General features: G+C 41.6%; 1 protein-coding gene across 1 annotated transcript in view; it reads left to right on the top strand.

Moving 5' to 3' along the window:
- Positions 1 to 14,846, top strand: part of C2H16orf72 (chromosome 2 C16orf72 homolog) — a 28,806-nt gene extending 13,960 nt beyond the window's left edge. The window contains exon 4 of the mRNA XM_029051792.2: positions 11,662 to 14,846. Coding sequence (XP_028907625.1) covers positions 11,662 to 11,906 — 245 coding nt within the window. The 3' untranslated portion in view covers positions 11,907 to 14,846. The remainder of the gene's footprint in view (positions 1 to 11,661) is intronic.
- Positions 14,847 to 15,558: the final 712 nt, after the last annotated feature.

Genomic DNA, 15,558 nt, shown 5'->3' with positions numbered 1-15,558 from the left:
TTTTTTTACTGTGCAAAATTAGCCATTCACGTGTAGGTCCCAGTAACCCCAGGATAATCAGATGTATTGAGTATTTTTACCATTTGCAGAGCACTTTACCAAGTGCTTGGGGGAGTGCAATATAACAGAATTGGTATTTTTATTTTATATGTGGCATTTAGATTTGCTCCCTATATTCACCCCTCAGCCTTGCGGCATTTGTATACACTTCCATAATTCATTTATTTATATTAGTCTGTCTCCTACTCTAGAGTGTAAGGTCATTGCGCTGTACTAAGCACTAGGGTCAATACAAGCAAATCAGGTTAGACACGGTCCCTGTCCCATTTGGGGCTCACAGTTGCACTCGCCATTTTTCAGTTGAGGTAACTGATGCGTAGAGAAGTTAAGTGACTTGCCCCAAGTCACACAGCAGACCATTTTGATACAAAGCCAAATCCAATCAGATTTGGAGGTGTCTCTGAAACCCTCTGCCCCAACCCTCTGCACTTCTTCCGGCTGAACCAGATGTGGCCTTTACCGTTATGCCTTGGGCTGTCACTGGGACCAGAACAGGCAGTTTGTTATGTAAAACCAAATAACCCAGAAATAGAAATATGATCTTGGTATTTGTGCTTGCTACATTCCAAACACTGTACTAAAGTGCTGGGGTAAGATTCAAAACGAACAGGCCCTCGTCCCACAAAGGGCTCACCGTCTAATGAGAAGTCTGGGTCACTTGGTGGGGCTCGCACTTACATTATGTCTGGTTTTGGTCTGGACCAGCTTTGGGTTTCAGAGTCAAAACCTGACCTGGATCGGTTAGAGAAGCAGCCTGGTTTAGTGACCAGAGCACAGGTTTGGGAGCCAGAGGACGTGGGTCCTAATCCCTGCCCTGCCACTTGTCCACTGTGTGGCCTTGGGCAAGTCACTTCACTTCTCTGTTCTTCAGTTACCTCATCTGTAAAATGGAGATTAAGACTGTAAGCACCACATGGGACAACCTGATTACTTTCTATCTACCCCAGCGCTTAGATTAGCTCTTGGCACAGAACTTGGTAAGCACTTAACAAATACCATTATTATTTTTACTGTGGGTTGGGGCAGACACTTCTGCCTCCACATGGAGTTCACCACAAGATGAAAAACGGAAGTTGGTGTGAACTTGTGAACTGGGGTTGGCTTAGTAAAAGGGAAATCCAGTTTTAGAGTGTATGTTTTCACTGTATTTTGCATAGAATGTGATGTCAGAGCTTGGGAATGGTCTTATAATGTGCGTCTGTTCTGGATGCAGTGCAGTGTTGAAATTGTGTTGCATGCAAGTGGTGTCAGATACAGTGTAGCACACATTTTCCTTAAGGCAGGATTTGATGAATTTAAACCACCATGTTTTAAGAGAACTGCCTCTATGTTAAACCTGCATATTCCCAATAGAATTTCAGGCTTCCAATTTATTTGGGCCATTTTTGGTTAGCAATTAGTAATATACTAAAGAATATTTGCACTGTGAGGGTTTCCTTTTTATGTGTCGAGAACTGGGGTGCATTTTTGGAAGTCATCTGTCAGCAGTGAGCTACTAACTTGTATTCAGTTATTGAGAGAAGCCATTTCTTTGTATAAGTGTATAGAGATGTATTTTTTTTAAGGGATGTGTCTGGATTTTTATGCCTTCGTCTTGCCTGTCCAGAGTGACCTAGGTAAAGGATTGGAACTAAATGTTGTGGAGGGTATCCGTCGGATTTCATTTGACTTTTGGGTAGAGTTGCTGCCTCATGTAGAAGTGCCAATTGGACTGAAGATCAGTATGAAATATTTCAGTCTCTTTTCCACAAGATCTTGCTCGTCACAGGATGCCCTTCTTAGAAAAAGCCCCTTTATGTTTTGGAAAATGATAATTTGGCTATATCTTAGTACTTATCAAGCCCTTCTTTTTGTCCAATGGGAAGAACATCCGTATGGCAATTAGAAGGCCTGGGTTCTTGTCCCAGTTTTGCCTGTACCTGACTAATGTGGTAGAAGGTTTTGCAGTGTGCTGCACCTCTGCCTGCCTACTTGTTGGTTGCACTCCATGCCCAGCAGGAACATGAGTTAATCAGTCAACCAATTGTATTTATTGGGCACTTGGCAGACCACTGTCCTAAGAGCTTGGGATAGTACATTGAAACAGAGTTGGCAGACACATACCCTCCCAACAGTGAGCTTACAGTCTAGAGGATGGTAGGAACATAAGAGTGTGAGTGGGACTGGGCCATGCACTTACATTAGAATCAATTCCTCTTTGCAGCTTCTTGGTCTTGACATCCTGGAACCAAGGTTGTTGGGTTTGTGGGTTTTTTTTTTTGTGTGTGTGTATGGTTTCTCTCTCTCCTCCTCTCCCCCACTGCCCCAATTAAATTTAAGTGCATACTATGTGCCAAGCACTGTCCTAAGTGCTGGGGTAGATTCAAACTTGATCAGGCTGGACACAGTCCTTGTCCCTTATGGGGCCCACAGTTTTATTAGAAGGGAGTAGGATTTAGGAAACTGAGGCACAGAGAAGTGCTTTTGATTCAGAGGCGTGCACAGAGAATTCATCTCTTCCTAATTTTTTTGTGAACTTTTTAATTGGAAGATCCCCAATAGTAGTACCCTAAAGACCATAGGAAAAGCCTCTAAGCACCACCAACCATTTCCAAAAAGTGCTTAAGTTAATTAACTTGGGTAAAGTTTCTTTGATTTGCTCTCTAATCCTATGCTTGTTGCACTGTTATCTTGATTGGGTTTTTGGGTTCTTTTCCATTTGGACCTATATCTAGATCAGAGGCTTAACTGGAAAGAAGAGTTCTATTAAATGGCACCCACATGTTTATGAAATTAACTGTAGTCAGGGCTTGGCACAAATGAAATGTATATGGGAAGGATTCCATCTACCTAATTTTTTGTGGGGAGAAGCGGGTGATGCAGGGGGCAAGGTTAGATTCAGGCTTGGCGTATAGAGAGGCCTTCCGTCCTCTTGATCTGAGTTGGCTTGTGCTGAATATTCAAGCTTGTGCAATAGTATCTTTGTTTACTGGACCAACCATATGCTACAGGGATTACAGTGTCCCAGCTCCCATGCCGTGACTTTATCGTCCTCAAATCAATTTTAAAGAGCCCGCAGACAACCCATTTGGGCTTGGGTTTGGACCAGCCCATCACCTCAGAACTGTGCATTCATAGAATTCCTTTTGCCATTTCAAATGATGCTGCCACTATGTTGTAGACAGCCCTCAAGTGACAAGATCACTTTCCCGCTGGAGATGTTAAGACAATCAGTGAGAATATTTTATCCAGGGGCCAGTGACTCTTCAGCTCTCAGCCTGAACTGTTTGAAGCAATAATAATGAATAATAATTGTGGTATTATGCACTTATTGTGTGCCAGGTTGCTGGGGTTGGCCACAGTCCCTGTTCCACATGGGGCTTGGTCTTAATCCTCACTTTACAGATGAGGAACAGGCACAGAAAAGTGAAGTGGCTTGCTCAAGTCACACAGCTGACAAATGGCAGAGCAGGGATTAGAACATGGGTCCTCTGACTCTTAGGCCTGTGCTCTAACCATCAGGCCACACAGCTTCCTTTAGGTACTGTGGCACACTGGAATGGGTAGTACAGAAGAAAAAGGTAGAAAAGGGTGAAACGAAGGTGCAGGAGAGAGAATTCAATTTGGTTGCAAGGGTTGGAGCCTTGCTGTATATAAGTGGCCTATATATTCATTCATTCAGTTGTATTTCATGAACGCTTACTGTGTGCAAAGCCATGTACCAAGCACTTGGGACAGTACAATATAACAAACAGACACATTCCCTGTCCTGTATATAAAAGTATGAACTTAGTCATGAGCACATTTAGAAGTACTTGATAGTCTGCCTCAAGGTTTTTCTGTGCCCTAATTTATGCTCACCACATTGATGATGCAGTTAAAAATAATAAACTGCTTTTTTCAATTATATTTCATGGAGAAATGTTATTTTTTCCAGTATTCATTTTTCCTTGTTCCTTCTAGCATTCTCCACCTGTAGTGTTGTGATGTGGATCCATCTTTAATTTCACAGTGCTTTAATGTTCCCTTAAAACTTGCTGTAGGCTGGTCTAACTTCTGCGTGCTGGTAGAACCCTCTGGTGGGAGGGAGGTTTAGGAAAGTTGGACCAATGAGTGCTCCAGAATTACTTTTAATGGTTCATGCCTGGTGTGTGCCCCTGGTATCTCCTCTCCCCCCTAAGTACATATACTTACATCTTGGGAAGGGATTCCAGCCAATTCTTGGTTTTAGGGCTATACAGTTTGCTTCTAAATATGGTGCTGGGAATGTGTGTCCCCTTCCATTTTCAATGCTGGAAGATGAAGTATAGGAATATGCACTTAGCAACACACTTATACCAGTACTTTTTATTGGGAGTAAGAAAGGAACTGAAACTACTAGATTAGCTTGATAGGGGCCTGTAAGGCACACTAGTTAAACTCCAAGCACCCATAGTTAGAAATTGATGACTTATTTCTCACTTGCCATACCATTTCCTCTTCTCTGTCTCACCCCTCAGCAGATACCTGCAAACCAGGGTTCAAAACAACAGTTTTTAAGCTCGATGTGGGCCAGCAATGTGTTTGGATTGTACTCTCCCAAGTGTTTAGTATAGTGTCCTGCACACAGTAAGAACTCAATAAATGTAATTGAATGAATGAACAGCTTTTCGCTTGAAATCTGTGACCAATTATTTTAGAGGCATATCCAGGGTAACAGATCGAACAATGGGCCACTGGCATAGAATGCATTTTAGGGGCCTTTTAGAAATGATTTTGAAAGGGAGAAAGGATTTGAAACTTTTGTATTATTTTTAACCTATTTTACCATCTCATGATCCCATGATCCAGAGAAATTCAAACCTCCAAAATACTGTTCCTAAAATATGCCTGCCACAGCCTTACACATTTGTTCATGCAAGTAATAAGAGTTGGGTGAAGTATAATAGATTACTTACCGTGTGCCTGGAAGTAGGGCATATACAAGATATTCAGATTGCGCCCAGTTCCTGTCCCATATGGGGCTCACAGCTTGAGGGAAAACAGGTGTCTTATCCCTATTTTACAGACAAGAAATGTGAAGCACAGAGAAAGTTAAGGGTCTTGGCCCAGGTTACATAGCACACAAGGGGCAGAGTTAGGACTAGAACCCATTTTTCCTGCCTCTGCTGTGCTCGGCCACGAATGGGTTTGATCTGGGTCATTAAGCTTGATCGGGGTCTAAAAGCTAAGCTTTTAGAAGTGTGGCCATTTACACCCCTTGTGGTTCTGACCCACCACAGCCAAGACCCCAACACGTTAACTGCTCTGGCTCTTAACCAGGTAGACTGGAAGCAGGCCCGCTAATGGATTCGCTCAGAGGGCAAGGAAGACTTTGAATAACTTGCCATAAGTCTCTCAGTCCCTTTAGTGTACCCGTGGCCGTTAATTGTTTGCCCCTCTTCTAGGTGACCATGTGTATTAGTTGATGATCATCCCTGATCTTGTGTGCCCTAGCTTTCTCACTTGGCAACTGTGAAAATTGGGGTGAAAGAAAGCAGTCTCAGCATTCCATCTCACAGGTCCGAAATGACTGGGATCGTGACTGAATAGTGTATTCCAGCTTGATTATAGGAATCCAGGCATTAAACAAGGGAGCTAAAGCAGCTGAATTTCAAAACCAGGTAAGCAGTCAGATTTAACCTTGGCGATCCCAGTTGTCGCAATTCCTTCTTTACAATACTTCAAAGTAGTTTTCAAATATGTGGGACTTTCCCAGGAAATCTGGGGCATATGCTCTCATCTAGCGATAGCATATAATGGCATGATCACCTAGTAGCAACACATAGCTGATAGGCAAGTGAACCTCTGAGGGCTGGTTTGCTGGGCTGAGATTTAGGGATAGAATTTCCACCTCCTGCTTTAATTGACAACCATGGAACTTGAGTGTAAACTTTCTGCTTGTTTCCCTAGCTCTAAAAGTCATCTCTAATTTTTGAGTGTCTTCTGGGCAGAAAGCTGTACTAAGCACTTGGGGAGAGTACAGTTGTGTTAGTAGTCATTGATGATGATGGTATTGAAGTGCTTACTATGTGCCAAGCACTGTTCTAAGCCCTGGGGTAGATCCAAGATAAAACAGGTTGTCCCACGTGGGGCTCACAGTCTTAATCCCCATTTTACAGATGAGATAACTGAGGCCCAGAGAAGTTAAGTGACTTGCCCAAGGTCACCCAGCAGACAAGTGGTGGAGCAGGGTTTAGAACCCAGGTCCTCTGACTCCCAAGCCAGTCCTCTTTCCATTAAGCCATGCTTATCTCTGCCCTCAGTGAGCTTTTATTTGAGCAGAGTGCTGAAGTGGTTATGGAATGTGTGATTGGAGCTACAGTGTTAATGGGTGTTAATGCAATTTTATCTTGTCCTTTGGCTTTTTTGAAACACTAAATAGTGTGGGCACATGGGAGAACCTGACAGTTATGATATTGATTTGCGTAAATTTAATTTATTTTGACAAGACTTTGGGCCAATTCATATTAGTCATCGGATACCTTAGAGAATTGATCGTCTGGTACCATAGGCAGTCATCAATATGATGACCCTTTTTATCTGACTATGCTGACAAACTTCTAGTTCCATCCTTAGGTACACCCTCAAGAAAGAAAAGATACATCAAAAGGAATTAGATTTATGGTTATCTTAAATTATTGAAGCTTTGATGGAAGTGTTAGGAAAGGATGATCTTGAGAAGATGTATGTATTGCCAAACAATCTCTAGACGGTAAACTCCCCCCCAGACTATAAACTCCTCATTATGGGCAGGGAACATGTCTCTCAACTCTGTTATTTTGTACTCTCCCAAGCACTTAGTACAGTGTTCTGTACACAGTGCTCAATAAACATGATTGATTTTTTTTTTTGGAATACTGTTCTCCATGGTGGCATGTAGAATTTGGTAAGCCAGTGTACCAGGGTTGCCCACGAAAATGTGAGCCTCTGTTTAGACTGCGAGCCCGTCACTGGGCAGGGATCGTCTCTATCTGTTGCCGAATTGTACATTCCAAGTGCTTAGTACAAGTGCTTAGTACAGTGGTCTGCCCATAGTAAGTGCAGACCAATAAATACTATTGGTATTTAATATATAAATACAAATTTATATATTATATTTAATAATATAAATACTATTGAATGAATGAAAATAGTGGAGGAGAAAAGGGAGTGAAAGGCTAAGCTGTAGTTTCATTTATCTTTTTTTTGGTTTTAAGCAACTCACTATGTGGCAGGCACTGTACTAAGCACTGGGGTAGATACCAGCTAATCGGGTGGAACACAGTCCATCTCCCCCTGAGGGGCTCATGGTCTTAATCCCCATTTTACAGATGAGGGTAACTGAAGTACAGAGAAGTGAAACGACTTGGCCAAGGACACACAACAGGCAAGTGGCCAGATTTAGAACCCAGGTCCTTCTGTTTGCCAGGCACTTGCACTCTCTACTAGGTCATTGCTTCCCGTCACTTTGGCAGTAAGTATGAGTGCCTGGCCCAGGCCCGGCATTCGGCTGCTCTGCTGGTGTTTCCCTGTCTTCTACACGGCTTTACGCGTTGCTGCAAGCGGTGTGCCAAGTCTATCATAGGAACTGGAAACCCCTTAAGGTACAGGGATCCAGTCTAATTTCCACCTGTGTATTCTTTCCCGGTGCTAGTACAGTACGGTAAGGGCTTAATTCTGTTATTACTACTGCTGCTCTTGCTGCCTTCCCCAGAGCGTGTGAATTGTCTCCTTCCCTGGCTGGTGTGTCCCTTCTGGTTTCCCTCCGCACTGCTGCGGTGGCTTGCTGATGGTGTAGCGGCCAGTGACTCAGAGTGGTGGGCTTGGGCGGCAGGTCACTGTAGGAGAAGGAAATGAATAGATTCTCTAGAGCAAGCGCTGAGCCACGCTGACTCCTCCCTCCCAAAAGGGCAGGGGCAAAGGGCCTGCCATGGCTACCCTTCTTGCCCAAAAGGCCGTGAAGGCAAGCTAGTGGCATCTCCCCCACTATACAGTCCAAGTCTACAGGGGGCTTATGAAAGGGAGTCAACCTCTGGAGAAAATATTACTCAAGGAAACATGCTCACAATCCCGAATTCTAAAAGAAAAGTAACTCTCATTAAATGACTTTGAAGTTCACAAATTTAAACTGAAAAGTAGATTTGATTTTTAACTGTAATTCTGACTTCAGAAGACATAGAGAAGCAGCGTGGCTCAGTGGAAAGAGCACGGGCTTTGGAGTCAGAGTTCATGGGTTCGAATCCCGGCTCGGCCACTTGTCAGCTGTGTGACTTTGGGCAAGTCACTTAACTTCTCTGTGCCTCAGTTACCTCATCTGTAAAATGGGGATTAAGACTGTGAGCCCCACGTGGGACAACCTGATTCCCCTGTGTTTACCCCAGCGCTTAGAACAGTGCTCGGCACATAGTAAGCGCTTAACAAATACCAACATTATTATTATTATTGTCTTCCAGGGGTGGGGTTAAATGGAGTCCGTTAACGTTTGCTCCCTACTAAATAACCCAGCTTTGGTCATTTAAGAACACCGCTTGTAATAGACACCTATCAAAACAGTCGAACGTGTCTTCTAATTTGTCACTTCTTGCTTTCTCACTATCAGTCCATGGAGCTCTGTGAAATATTTCTTTTAACAACTTTCTACATGCACACGTGAAAGCTTGATAAAACTGAACATCTTTCAGTTCCTGAGTTGGCCATTGTGGCATTTAAGATCAGGTTAAATTTAGCCATGCTAAGGATCAGATTTTCAGTAGTAAGGCAGTTCTGAATAGGTAAACTTAGGAGAGCAGTTCAGGGTACTTGGGGCATTCTGGCTTTAAGTTACATTACTGGATAACTGGTATAATTAAGTTTGCCCCAATTCATAAAGTATTGAAATGTCTAACAAAATGGTCACTATCTTGTCTTACAACCCCGTAGAGGTTAACTTTTTTCAAATGTATTATAGAATATTAGAGAAAACCACAGTTACTGCATAGAAGGACCGAAGCATAAGTCGCCTTGCTGCTCAAAAAAAAATGTACTGAATGAGCTTCAGTAAGTACAGAAAAGCAGCGTGGCTTAGTGGATAGAGCATGGGCCTGGGTTCTAGTCCTGGCTCTGCCACTTGTATGCTGTGTGACCTTGGGTAAGTCACTTAACCTCTGGGCCTCCGTTACCTCAACGGAGGGACAGGGACTGTGGACAACCTGATTAACTTACATCTATCCCATCGTTTAGAACATTGCTTAACAAGTACCATTTATTATTATTATTATTGTTATTATTCTGCTACTGATTGAGTCGATTTTGCTTTTTCTCCTTCCTCTGCTTTCTCCCCACTAGTGAATAGTGAAATGGTGGATGAGTAAACTACCTGAGAAGAGAAACAAAAGGCCTAGAAAATCCACAAACCTGATGGTCCACCTCTGAATAACTTGAGGGTTGGTGGTATTCGTGGTGTAGAGCCAGTTGTCCTTTCATTTAGTGCTTCTGTATAGCTAAAGTCTGAAAACTGATAAATGCCTTTTGGAGACTTCCACAGGAAACCTAGAAATTGCATGCACACAATTCTGTGTATCAATTCTGTATCCAAGGCAATTATTTAATTTTGCTATAGTGTAAAGCCAGATAATAGACGTAGAAGCTAGTCAAGCTTACTAGACTTGTTTTTGGCACAAATTTTGCTTGGTGTTATCATTAGAAACATTGATTTATGTTTTAGCCTGAATTGTGGTGGCCTAGTCAATTATGGATTATGTGGGTGTATGTGCACAAGGACTTACGGTATGTAGGGCAGTACTCTTCTAAGCTTGATAGTCCATTTGTAATAGTCATCAGTAACTAATGTCAGGAGTGTTCACCGGGATTCTGTGTTTTAATACCGATCTGCACAGAGTTGTTAGCAAGCCACTGAAGGCACATTTAGCCCAGGCGCACTCCAGTTTCCAGGATGACTTTTTAGACTTTAGCCAGTAGGCTAGGCTCGAATATTTTAGTAGGGTTCCCTTTAGATGCTTGTGAAGTCTGGGGCCTTAAAAATATCAGAGTGGTTTTTGGATGTATTACTGAATCTCCTGCAGTCGGTGCACGTCGGGCTTAAGTGACATGGTGAGACCCCAGTAATTTGCAGTTTTTAGTTTCAGGTTGAGTTAGACTTGAGAGTCCCAAGCTAGGATGGGGGGGTGACTGACTTATCTAGAGTATGTCTCAGACTTGTCAATTCTCAGTCTCTCTAAACTGGGCAGGGCGGAAAAAAAAAACCCCAAAGAATCATTTGGAGATGGTGCAGAGAGGATGAGGAGATTTTGTGCTGGGCCCCAGCTTCTAACTGCTTCCTTGAACATTGCATTTTTAAAGTGGATGTGCAGGAGAGCACTATAAAAATATAAGATGCTGCTTGAGGGATTCAGAATTAAGGAGCAGGATGTGAAGTCACACACTAGGGCAGTAGCAGTGAAAATCTGTGGGCTAGGAGTTTGACCGGGAACGAGGCTTTGAGTTAGTGGTCTTGTCGTCTTTTGGAATGGGAACTGTTGGCTGAAGAGGGAAAACACACTGACAGTTCTATGAGGGAGCAGGGAGAGAAACCATACCTGGAAAAAAAAAAATCAGTGATCTTTTGAGTGTTTCCTGTGTGGAGCACTGTTTTCATTCATTTGTATTTATTGAGCACTTGCTGTGTGCAGAGCACTGTACTAAGAGCCTGGGAAAGTACAATACAATAATAAGCAGATACGTTTCCTGCCCACAGTGAGCTTACAGTCTAAGCGCTCTTCCAATGGAGTTGGTAGACGAGACATCTACCCTCAAGAAACTTTCAGTCTAGAAGGGGAGACAGAAATGCCCCAATATAAGAATATATAATAAGACCTGTGGGGCTCGAGGTGGGGTGAGTATCAAATTGGTTAGGGGATGCACACCCAAGAACATAAGTGATGCAGAAAGAAGGTTGAATAGGGTGGGGAAATAAAAGGTTGTAGACAAGCCTTCTTGGAGGAGATATGATTTTATTAGGGGTTTGAAGATGGAAAGAATGGTGGTCTGTTGGTTATAAATGTGGGAGCATATTCTAGGCCAGAGTGAAGACAAATGGAAAGGGGTCCAAGACGAGATAAGGAGATTGAAGGTACAATAAGTAGGTTGGCATTAGAGGAATGAAATGTGTGAGTTGGGTAATAGTAGATACAGTAGATAGTAATAACTGTGGTCAGGTAAGGGAATAGCTGGTGGAGTGTCTTACGGAGTTTTTGAGGAATGGGGTGATGTGGACAGAATGCTTTATTAGAAAAATGATCCAGGCAGCAGAGTGAAGCCTTGGATGTGGAAAGGGGAAGCAGCGAGGTCAGCGAGAAGGTTGCTTCAGTAGTCAAGGGGAGATGAGAATAATCAGTGTGGGAGCAGTTTGGCTGGAGAGGAAGGGGTGGATTTAAGAGATACCGTGAAGGTCTGAAATTGTATAGTGTTTTTCTTTTAGCAGGGGTAAAACTATTATCTGCTCCCCATGACAGTCACCGTAAACAAAATGAAACATGGGTGAACTAGTACCGTCATACCACAGTACACATGCCCAAATGCAGAGTTTTGCTTTGAGGACTAAATAACTGAACATGTTTTAATCCTCTTTTTCTTTTCTTTCCCCAGGCCTTAGTGGTGCAATGGCTAGTATAAGCGTTCGTTCAAGTACCCCAGGCTCTCCTACTCACGTAAGCAGTGGATCGAATGCTAGTCGAAGGAGAAATGGACTCCATGATGTCGATTTGAACACTTTCATATCAGAAGAAATGGCACTCCACTTGGACAATGGTGGAACTAGAAAGCGTACCTCAGCCCAGTGTGGCGATGTCATCACAGACTCACCAACTCATAAACGCAACCGAATGATCTAAACTGCAAAAATGTCAAACCCACCATGCTGCTTGAAAGCCACTTGATCCTCAACATAACTATTGAAAAGGAAACATGAGGCCATCTTCCCATGTTCACTGTTTAAGACAAGTGAATTCAATAATGATTGCCATAAAGGAAGTTTTAGGTATTCCAGTAGATGCCTCTTGTAACTATGGCTTTCTTAAACTATAATCCTAGCAGAGGACATCAGATATTGTGTAGTAGTTAGCAAGATCATCATAGGCGAACATGTATCCGTTCCAAGGCTAAAAGTGACCTTACTTGTATTCTTAAAGGGAAAGGAAATATCAGATGTTTATTTGGTTATAGAATGCTTTTTTGTCCTTAATTTCCTGCTGTGTTGAGTATTTTGCTTCAACAGTATTGCCAGTTTGACTGAAATTGTCGAAAACATGACTTGGCATCTTTGTCAAATCTGCAGGCTTCCATTTCCGCAGCACTGTACCATGCACCTAGTTTCAATATAGTAACGGTGTGCAAGTTATAAATATTGGACTGTACCCTTTTTAGTTTTAAAAGCAGTTGATAATTCTGGTGATTGTGTGATAATGTAAAGAGGTGCTATGATGGTCATGCAATTAATACTTAATATTGAATCAATACAAGGATCTTTATTGGATTCACTTTGTGTGTTTTAGTGCTCTAAAAGTAGCAATATTAAAACTTTTCCCCAATTTAACCTCCTAGGCTGTTAAATTTTCAGTTTTCAAACCATAGGATGTACTAGTTACATGCCGGTATTAGCCTTGTGGTAAATGTTTAAAAAAAAAAAAAAGCAAAAAATGGAAAAAAAAACCAAAAAAAAACCAAAAACAGTGCCAATGGACTGCACTCCAAGTGACCTAAATTTAGAGCAAGTTCCTGTAATTTGAGACTAGATTTTTCTTTTTTTGGTTCTGTGTTAGTGGAGGGTAGGTATTGTACACAATCGTATATCCAGTGTGACATTTCTAGTGACTACCCATGGTGCAGGTGGGTGAACACTTAAGTAGAGGAGAGTGAAGGTGTGTATTCTGCCTGCTGATGAACAAGACATAGCACCAAAAATTTGCTTGGACCAATTGGAACATCCTGGGGAGAGATGGAATCGCATGCAGGTTCTACAAATGTGAAGTAGATACTAACAAGGTTTCTTCTGAATAGCCTTTTCTTCCTGATAAATGTAAGAACTTTATAGCCACAATGTTTTAAAGCATGTTTTTTCTCTTCATCTTCTAATGGTAGTGATTCTTTTGATGAAGAATTTTGAGTAAGCCTGCCAGCCCACTGTAGCTTACCAACTGGCAACCCTACAGAAAGTAGGTCAAAAACTAAGAACGTTCTTGCAATCTAGTAGCCACTAACCAGTTACGTATTTCCCCTTTTTAGTTGTAAAGACTAAAAGTCAATTTTAGGCTGCCCAATAACTTAACTATAACACACAGTACTTATGTTTACAATTTATCGATCCTTGAAAAATCTAAAAATCTCTCTATTGGGAAGTCTCTAAACTTTGGTTAAATTAACTTTTCGGGTTCATTGATCTGGTGGAGTACAAACAGAATGCTCTAAGTAGGAAGTATAGGACTTCAATCCTGGATTCATGATTTTTTGCCTTTGTTTTTACTATCTAGGCTTGACATTTTAAAACTCAAATGTTTAGAGGAAAAAATGAAATTCTTGATGTGAACAAAGTGATCTATTTATTTATTAGCCGTTTCTTTTAACAAGGAATACAAAAGCAGGTGGAATATTAGCACGCTGTCATATTTAACCTGAAATGGACAATGCCTTTGAATTGTGAAACACTTAACAGCCGCCCTTTCTAGTCAGAATACGTAAAATGCCACTAGGATCATCTTTGTTTTTTTTTTCTATTGCTTGTAAATTGAATGCTGAAATGGGAGTGTGTTGCTCTGATGCACTGCACAGATTTGTTGGCCCTCCAATGTCTAAGGGGAGCTTGAAGTAGAGGAACATAGATTAAATCGATCCCTGGTTAATGCCTTAGTTCTAGCTCCTCTTTCCAAGTTGGAAGGAAAAAAAAAAAACAAAAACAAAAAAAATTTTAAGTTGGTGCTCTGAAGCTTAGTCTTAGTTCCCTTTACATGAAATGGTCAAATTTTGATAAAACTTGTGCCATTTTCTTTGGTAAGAGAAAGCAGGTCTTAATGTCTGCCGGAACACAATTTATAAGCCTGTCAGGCTCCATTAAACTTTTTAAAACTTTAATATTGGCTACTTCTTTTACAATTTCATTTAATCTCAAATGCCACTTGTCCATGTAAATTTAGCTTCTTCCTCTCCCTCTTTCTCCTTCCACTTCTCAGTCTCATTCTTTCACCATAGAATAAAGAAACTTTTGAGATGCACCTTTCTCCAGCAAACAGAAAGGGAATCATTTCTTGAAAGAAAAAATTGCCCAGCACCTACATTTCTGAAGCCTTCCTTTCTTGTGCCAGTTTAGATAAAGTAGGGAAGATTGCCTTTTTGCGTGGAATTCTTTTGATTTTTGTCTTGGGGGTCGGGGGGGTTTGTTTGCAAAATGAATGCTAGCTCTTAAGACATTTTCTGTCTTTCAGAAAAGTTGTACAGTGAATATAAACTTGCAGTTTAGTTAGGGGAACCAGAACCTTTCATTTCCGTGTAGCTTGGTCTTCTGATCCTTCTCTAACCCCCATAAGCTGACGGTTCCTTTTCCGTGGGAAGCTAACTTGGCATGAGTGGGTTCAGTACATCATAACCTGCAGCGACCTGAGCTTGGCTGAAATATTCAATTTAAAATCATAACATTTAAGGTTTTATAGAGCAAAATTAATGGAAAACTCATTTGGCTGAAACTAAAGCCATGCAGTTAAATTCTTTAAATGTGGTTTACCCAACTGGAGTAATATACACCTTAAATCATAAACCTAATAAATAATAATTTAAAAAACTAACAGGCATTGTCTGTAGTTTTGTTTTTGGCCGCCTCAGGTAGTTTTCTACTCCCTGGAATTAGCCCTTTGAAGCTGATCTTTGAAAGGAAATCCAAATCTTGTTGGTTTATTTTTTCCCCCCCAAACTGTTCATTTGAGGAATATCATCCCAATATATTTAAGGAACAGAGGGTTTCCTAACTGTAGAACTTTCTTGGTTTTTCTTCCCCCTCCCAATAGATCAGAAAGGGTCTCATTTAATGTGCCTGTTATAGGTAGCGCACAGGACCTATGAGTCTTGTCCAAGGCTCTATTTCAAGCTTAAGAAATAAGTATTTTTAAATTATACCTGTGCCTTTCTGATGCTGTTCTGTCACTGCTGGAGACAGTTGGCTTGGGGGGGTGAATAGCACAGCCTTAATAGATTGGGTATAATAATAATAATTATGGTATTAAGCATTTACTTTGTGTGAGACTCTGTTTTAAGCACTGGGGTGGATACAGGCAAATTGGGTTGGTCCCATGTGGGGCTGTCTCAATCCCCATTTTACAATGGGTAAAGACAAGTGGTAGAGCTGGGATTGGAACCCATGACCTTATGACTCCCAGGTTCATGCTCTACACCAGGCTGGCATGTATGGAAGGACAGGGTTTTTAAACTGTAAAGTTCAAAACCATCAATATATGTCAGTGTTAGGCATCAACCTCCTAAATTCCAAGATGTCAGGGGTAT

Source organism: Ornithorhynchus anatinus, chromosome 2 (genome assembly GCF_004115215.2).
Source record: "Ornithorhynchus anatinus isolate Pmale09 chromosome 2, mOrnAna1.pri.v4, whole genome shotgun sequence".
Lineage (NCBI taxonomy): Eukaryota > Metazoa > Chordata > Mammalia > Monotremata > Ornithorhynchidae > Ornithorhynchus > Ornithorhynchus anatinus.
This window is presented reverse-complemented; position numbering and strand designations above follow the sequence as displayed.